Raw genomic sequence first — 8608 nt, 5'->3', positions numbered from 1 at the left:
TAGGAATTAACCAAGAAGGTAAAAGACTTGTACGGTGAAAACTAAAAGATTGCTTAAAGAAATCAGACACAAATAGATATCCTATGTTCATGGATTTGAAAGTTAATATTGTTAAAATGCCAGTGCTGCCCAAAGCAATCTACAGATTCAGTGGCAATCCCCATCAAAATCCCAGCCACAGTTTTTCTACTTTTTTGTGTATATATATTTTTTTTATTGAAGTATAGTCACTTGACAATGTTGTGTCAATTTCTAGTGTACAGCACAATGCTTCAGTCATACATGAACATATATTAATTTTCATGTTCTTTTTCACCATAAGTTACAAGATACTGAATATAGATCCCTGTCCTACACAGTATGAACTTGTTTATTTTATATACAGTAGTTAGTATTTGCAAATCTCGAACTCTCAATTTATCCCTTCCCACCCCATTTCCCCTCAGTAACCATGAGTCTGTTTTGTATGTCTTTGAGTCCACTTGTTTCATAAATAAGTTTGTGTTTTTTTGTTTGTTTAGATTCCACATATAAGTGATGTCATATGGTATTTTTCTTAATATTTGTGACTTGCTTAATTTAGGATGACAATCTCCAGGCCCATCCATGTTGCTGCAAATGGCATTATTTTATTATTTTTTATGGCTGGGTAGTATTCCATTGTATAAATGTACCACAGTTTCTTTATCCACTCATCTGTCGATCGACATTTAGGTTGCTTCCATGTCTTGGCTATTGTAAATAGTGCTGCTGTGAACATTGGGGTGTACATGTCTTTTCAAATTTAAGTTCCCTCTGGATATATGCCCGGGAGTGGGACTGCTGGATCATATAGTAAGTCTGTTTTTTTACACTCTTTTAATTAGGACATTTAGTCTATTTTTCTTTTATTTAATTGTTGAAAATTTGGGTTTATGTCTGCCATCTTATACTTTTTATCTTTATGCTTTTCTTTCCCTTCATTGGGTTGACTGGTTTAAAATATTTCTTCTCTATTAATTTGGTAGTTAATATATTTTTTATTACTTAGTGGTTACCCTAGAGACTAAAACATGCATCTTTGACTTACAAAAGTCCAATAAAAAATTAGTAACTCTTCCTGTACTCATGCAAAGATCTTAGAACACTTGAACATTAATTCCACTTACCTGCTTCCTAATTCATATGCTAGATATTTTAATCTATGTATTTTAAATCTGAAGAGCTGATACTACTATTACTTTATATTGTCAATATTAATTTCTTTTCTTTTTTTATTTGGTCGGGGGATGATTAGGTTTACTTACTCATTAGAGGAGGTACTGGGGATTGCACCCAGGACCCCATGCATGCTAAGCATGCACTCCATTGCTGAGCTATATACCTCCCCCCAATATTAACTTAGATTTACTATATATTTACCATTTTGTTGCCCTTTACTCTCCTCTGTATCCGTAGGCCTCCATCTGGGATAATTTTCTTTCTTGAAGATCACCCCTGTCAATTATTTATTTGTTGAAATTTCTTTTATGTTGCCTTCTTTTGTGTGTGTGGAATTGTGTTTAACGTCTGTGCTCACTGCAGGCAGTGAGCTCCATCCTGAGAGGGGTGCTGTGTTGCAGACCCAGTGTTTAGCACAGAAGCACACATAGTAGGTGCTGCTTTCTTTTTCCAGCTGTAAAATTGTTGTTATGTATAAAACATAAAATTTGCCATTTTAACCAATTTTCCATTAAAATTTAAGAATTGTAGAATACATGTAGCAAAAATTTTACCATTTTAACCTTTCTTTTTTCTTTACTGAAGTATAGCTGACTTACCACATATTAGTTTCAAATGTACAACTTTATAGTGATTCAATATTTTTATAGATTACACATCATTTTAACCTTTTTGAAACAGACTTTACTTTTTAGGATAGTTTTAGGTTCATAGCAAAATTGAATGGAAGGTGCAGAGATTTCCCATGTAACTCCTGCCTCCACACGTGTATAACCTCCCCCATTACAGCATCCCCCACCAGAGTGGTATGTTTGTTGCAGCTGATGAACCTCAACTGATAACATCATTACCACTCAAAGTCCATAGTTTACATTAGATGACACCAAAAGCAAAAGCAACAAAAACAAAAATAAACAAACGAGACTACATTAAACTAAAAGCTTCTGCACAGGAAAGGAAACCATCAACAAAATGAAAAGGCAACCTACTGAAAGGGAGAAAATATTTGCAAATCATGTATCTGACAAGGGGTTAATATCCAAACTATGAAGAACTCATACAACTCAACAGCAGAAAACAATTAAAAATTGGGCAGAGGAGCTTAACAGATATTTTTTTCAAAGTAGACATACAGATGGCCAAGAGGTACATGAAAAGATGCTCAGCATCACTAATCATCAGGGAAATGCAAATTAAAACCGCAATGAGATAGATGTCACCTCACACCTGTTAAAGAGTGGCTAGTATCAAAAAGACAGGAGATAACAAATGCTGGTGAGGTTGTGGAGAAAATGGAACCCTGTGCACTGTTGATGGGAGTGTAAATTGGTGCAACCACCACGGGAACAAGTATGTAAATCAAAAAATTAAAACTAGAACTACCAGATGATCCAGCAGTTCCACTACTGGGTATTTACCCAGAGAAAACAAAACACTAAATCAAAAAAAAAAAAAATGTACCCCCGTGTTCACTGTAGCATTATTTACAGTAGCCAAGATGTGGAAGCAACCTTGGCGTCTACTGAGGAATGAGTGGATCCATTAGAGTTCACACTTGGTGTTGTGTGTCCTACAGATTTGGGCAAATTTATGACATGTATCATACAGAGTAAGTTCACTGCCCTAAAAATGCTCTGTGTTCCACCTATTCATCTCTCCTTCCCCTCCAACCATTTTAACATTTAAAAATATTTAATTGTGGTAGAATATACATAATGTAAAGCGTACCATCTTAACCATTTTTAATTGTGTGGTTAAATAGTGACTACGCACCTCAAATAGGTAGAATCCAGTAGCGTTTGTACTTTTGGGATGCCGTATTTCATTTAGCATCATGTCTTCAAGGTTCACCCATGTGGCCTGTGTCAGAGTTCCATTCCTTTTTATGGCTGAATGCTGTTCCATCCTATGTATATCGCACTTTGTTTATTCATCAGTTGATGGACATTTGGGTTATTTCTACCTTTGGCTGTTGTGAATAATGCTTCACTAAACATTGGCATACAAGTATCTGTTTCAGTCCCTTTTTCAGTGCTTTTGTTTTTATACCTACATATAGACTTGTTGAATCATATAGTAATTCTATGTTTAGCTTTTTGTTTGAGTTTTGGGACTGCCAAACTGTTTTCCACAGGGGCAACACCATGTTACATCCCCACCAGTGATGTATGAGGGTTCCATTTTCTCCACACTCTCACCAACACTTGTTGCTGTCCATTGTTTTGATCATAGCCATCCTATTAAGTGTGAAGTTGTATCTCACTGTGGTTTCTTTTTTCTTTTTAATGGAGATACTGGGGACTGATCCCTGGACCTTGTGCATGCTTAGCACGTGCTCTACCACTGAGCCATATCCTCCCCCTCATGGTGGTTTTGATTTGTATTTCCCTGATGATTAGTGATATTGAGTATCTTTAGAAGTGCTTACTACGCCATTGGTACATCTTTGGAGAAATGTCTGTGTTAATCCTGTGTTCATTTTTCAGTCGGGTCATCTTTTTGTGTTGATATTTTTATTGAAGTATGGTCAGTTTACAATGTTGTGTCAGTTTCTCATGTACAACATAATACTTCAGTCATACATGAACATATATATATTCATTTTCATATTTTTCACAAGTTACTATTAGATATTGAATATAGTTCCCTGTGCTGTACAGTATAAACTTGTTGTTTATATATGGTAGTTAATATCTGAAAATCTCAAACTCCCAATTTATCCCTTCCCTTCCTCTTCCTGCCTTGGTAACCATAAGTTTGTTTTCTATGTCTGTGAGTCTGTGTCTGTTTTGTAAGTTCATTTGTCTTTTTTTTAGATTTCACATGTGGGTATTTTTCTTTCTCTTTCTGGCTTACTTCACTTAGAATGACATTCTCCAGGTCCATCCATGTTGCTGCAAGTGGCATTATTTTGTTCTTTTTAACAGCAGAGTAGTATTCCATTGTATAAATATACCACAACATCTTTGTCCAGTCATCTGTTGATGGACATTTAGGTTGCTTCTATCTCAGCTATTGTATATAGTGCTACTATGAACATTGAGGTACGTGTATCTTTTCACATTAGAGTTCCCTTTGGATATATACCCAGAAGTTGGATTGCTGGATCATATGATAAGCCTATTTTTAGTTGTTTGAGGACTCTACGTACTGTTTTGCATAATGGCTGCATCAGTTTACATCCCCACCAGCATTGTAGGAGGGTTCCCTTTTCTCCACACCCTCTCCAGCATTTATTGTTTGTCGATTTTTGAATGATGGCCATTCTGACTGGTGTGAGGTGATGTCTCATGGTAGTTTTGATTTGCATTTCTCTGATAATAATGATATTGAGCATTTTTTCATGTGCCTATTGGCCATTTGTATGTCTTCACTCTAAAATTGCTTCTTTAGGTGTTGTGCCCATTTTTGGTTTGGGTTATTTGTTTTTTTTCTTACTAAATTGTATGAGCTGTTTATATATTCTGGAAATTAAGCCCTTGTCAGTCTGATCTTTTGCAAATATTTTCTCCCATTGAGTAGGTTGTCTTTTTGTTGTGTTTATGGTTTCTTTTTGCTGTGCAAAAGCTTGTAAGTTTAATTGGGTCGCCTTTATTTTTGCTTCTATTTCTGTTGCCTGGGTAGACTGCCCTAGGAGAACATTGCTAAGATTTATGTCAGATAATGTTTTGCCTATGTTTTCTTTAAGCGGTTTATACTGTCTTGTGTTAAATATGTTTTTAAGCCATTTTGAATTTATTTTTGTGTATGGCGTGAGGGAGTATTCCAACTTCATTGATTTATTTTACATGCAGCTGTCCAGTTTTCCCAACACCATTTGCTGAAGAGACTCTCTACTCCATTGTTATGTTCTTGCCTTCTTTGTCAAAGATTAATTGACCAAAAGTTTGTAGGTTTATTTCTGGGCTCTCTGTTTTGTTCCATTGATCCATATGTTTGTTTTTGTACCAATACCATGCTGTTTTGATTACTGTAGCTTTGTAGTATTGTCTGAAGTTGGGGAGGGTTATTCCTCCAGATTCATTCTTTTTCTTCAGTAATGCTTTGGCAATTCTTGGTCTTTTGTGATTCCATATAAAATTCGAGATTATTCTAGTTTTGTGAAAAATGTCCTGGGTAATTTGGTAGGGATCACATTAAATCTGTAGATTGCTTTCGGTAGTATGGCCATTGTAACAATATTAGTTCTTCCAATACAAGAATATGGGATATCTTTCAATTTCTTTAAGTCATCTTTAATTTCCTTAATCAATATTTTGTAGTTCTCCACATACACGTCTTTCACTTTCTTGATCAGATTTATTCCTAAGTATTTTATTTTTTTGGATTCAGTTTTAAAAGGGATTGTTTCTTTTTTTTCTCAAGTGTTTTTTCAGCTTTATTGAGGTATGATTGACATATAACGTGGTGTACAACATGATGATTTGACATACGTATTATTATGAAATTATTACCACAGTAAAGTTAGTTAACAGATTCATTGCCACACATAGGTACAATTTGGTGTGTGGTGAGAACTTTTAAGATTTACTCCCTTACCAACTTTCAAGTATATAATACAGTGTTGTTAACTATAGTCATCATGCTATACATTACATTCCCAGAATTGATTCATCTTATAACTTGAAGTTTGGGGATTGTTTCTTTACTTTCCTTTTCTAATATCTCATTGTTAGTGTAAAGAAATGCTATTGATTTCTATATGTTAATCTTGTATCCTGCTACCTTGCTGAATTCTTTTATTAGCTCTAGTAGTTTTTGTGTGGAGCCTTTAGGGTTTTCTGTATATAGTATCATGTCATCTGCATATAATGACAATTTTACCTCTTCTTTTCCAGTCTGGACCCCTTTTATTTCTTCATCTTGTCTAATTGTTATGGTTAAGACTTCCAATAGTCTATTGAAATAGAAGTGGTGAGAGCGGGCATCCTTGTCTTGTTCCAGATTTCAGTGGGAAAGTTTTCAGCTTTTCACTGTTGAGTATAATGTGGCTGTAGGTTTGTCATAAATAGCTTTTATTTTGTTGATATGTTCCCTGTATACCCACTTTGATTAGAGTTTTTATCATAAATGGGTGTTGAATTTTATCAAATGATTTTTCTGCATCTATTGAGATGGTCATGTGATTTTTGTCCTTTTGTTGATGTGGTGTATTACATTAATTGATTTGCATATGTTGAACCATCCTTGTGTTCCTGGGATGAACCCAGCTTGATCATGGTGTATGATCTTTTTTCTGTGTTGTTGGATTCTGTTTGCTAATATTTTGTTTGAGGATTTTTGCATCTATGTTCATCAGTGATATTGGCCTATAGCTTTCTTTTTTGGTACTGTCTTTGACTTTGGTGTCAGGGTGATGGTGGCTTCATAGAATGAATTTGGGAATATTCCATCCTCTTCTGTCTTTTGAAGCAGTTTGAGAAGAACTGGTATGAGCTCTTCTTTGTCTGTTTGATTGAACTCCCCAGTGAAACCATCTGGTCCTGGACTTTTGTTTTCAGGGAGGCTTTCTATTGCTGATTCTGTTTCGCTTCCAGTGAGTGATCTGTTCAAGTGATCTATTTTTTCTTGATTCAGTTTTGGTGGACTGTATGTTTCTAGAAACATGCCAGTTTCTTCTAAGTCATCCAGTTTATTGCCGTATAATTGTTTATAGTATTCTCTTATGATATTTTTGTATTTCTGTGATGTTGGTTGTAATCTCTCCATTTTCATTTCTTACTTCATTTGTGTTCTCTATTTTCTTGGTGAGCCTGGCTAGAGGTTTGTCAATTTTATTCTTCCAGAAAACCAGCTCTTGGTTTGATTGATTTTTTTCTGTTTTTTTAATCTCTATTTTATTTGTTGCCTCCCTGATCTTTATTATTTCTTTCCTTCTGCTGACTTTAGGTTTTGCTTGTTATTCTTTTTAAAATTCTTTTAGGTGGTTGTTTATATTGGAGATTGTTCTTTTTTGAGGAAGGCCTGTAAAAAAATTATTGCCACCTTTGATTTCTTGGAGATTGAAAATGCCCGTGAGTTCAAATTCATCAGATTCCTCGAGGCACATGTTTAAAAATCACTATTACCCGGCAGAGAAGAGCCCCTCCAAGCACACAGTTCAGATGAGCCCAATCAATTACTCATGTTGCTGCAGGAGCCTGGAGGTGCCTGTGCCCACTGCCAGCAACAGTCCCTCCTACCTCCTGGGGCTGGGAGACCCTTTGTGACCAGAGACTGACTTCTCCTCGCCTCACCAGGCACCTGATGCCCCGCCTCCATGCTGCACACCCCTCACCCCACCGGCCCTGCCCTGGGTCTGGGTCTTCTTCAGCTCGGCCGTGGCACTTTCTCCGCACATTCACCTAAGAGGGCCTATGGCTTGGCTGTTCCTCCTTTGAACAGATCCTTCTAGCAGAGCTGTGCTGCACAAAGCAGTTACTTCACAGCTGGGAGAGAGACAGTAGTGCTCGGAGACCATCTAATTCCGAACACCCGGCAGCTGAGTGCGGAGGGAATCTCTGACGGTGAACGCTACAGATTCCAACCTTGCAGTCCCATAAAAGACTGCATGTGCATTTTAAAAATTGTACACTCTGTATTGTTTTGGCTTGTTTAGAACTTAACAGTACTTTTTGGTTTTTAACTTCTACCTAAAAGGTCACAGCCTGACTTTTGTCTTTAAAATTTTTGTGACATCACTAGTTGTTGGCAAGTGGCAAGATTTTGGAAAACTTTGGGCTTTATACATTTATGATGAAAACTTTTACTTATTTGCACATGGGTTTCTTAGAACAGGCTACTAAGTCATCTGCCTTTCTTTGGGTTAGCTGAGTGTTTAAGCTGTCTTTCATCCTCCACAACCATATCCACACAGAGCAGGTCCTGTGAATCTTTATATTTAAACTGAGCCCTCAATTCAGAAGTGAACTGATTTCCTTTTCTGCAGCCAACTAAATATTACAGAATTCTGGCACATTTTGGACTTTTTAAACTTTCATACACAGAAAAGGAAGCAAGGTATTAAAGGTTTTGAAAGTAAGGAAAGAAAAAAACCTAATTCCATAAAATATTCTATCTTAAATAAAGGACTTTTTATAAAATCAAGGATGAAATCCTAAACCTGGCCTTCAAGGCTAAGGTTGTAATTATCCATGAATCTGTGGGTCTGTCTTTTTTCCTCACTGGACTGTAAATTCCGCTGTGGGCCAGTCCTGGGCCTGTTCTGTCCACAGCTGTGCCTGGCTGACCACACATGTGCATAAGTGTTTTCACAATGTGTAATAACAAACCATGTGATTTTCATTTCAAATTCAGGGATTAATTCATGTGAATAAAGCTAATATCTAATGAAAATATACTGAGCTTGTGAGTTTAAATGCCAAGTGCTTCCAATGATTCTGTGACATCAGCATACACACCACTTACT

General features: G+C 36.3%; 1 protein-coding gene across 1 annotated transcript in view; it reads right to left on the bottom strand.

The window, feature by feature from the left end:
- Positions 1–958: 958 nt before the first annotated feature.
- Positions 959–8608, bottom strand: part of LOC140685450 (UDP-GalNAc:beta-1,3-N-acetylgalactosaminyltransferase 2-like) — a 44988-nt gene continuing 37338 nt past the window's right edge. The window contains exon 7 of the mRNA XM_072954599.1: positions 959–7164. Within this exon, the coding sequence (XP_072810700.1) occupies positions 7132–7164 (33 nt within the window). The 3' untranslated portion in view covers positions 959–7131. The remainder of the gene's footprint in view (positions 7165–8608) is intronic.

The sequence above is a fragment of the Vicugna pacos genome, chromosome 34 (assembly GCF_048564905.1).
Source record: "Vicugna pacos chromosome 34, VicPac4, whole genome shotgun sequence".
In the NCBI taxonomy this organism is placed as follows: Eukaryota; Metazoa; Chordata; class Mammalia; order Artiodactyla; family Camelidae; genus Vicugna; species Vicugna pacos.
The sequence above is the reverse complement of the archived record's forward strand: the minus strand, read 5'-3'. Positions and strand labels throughout refer to the sequence as shown.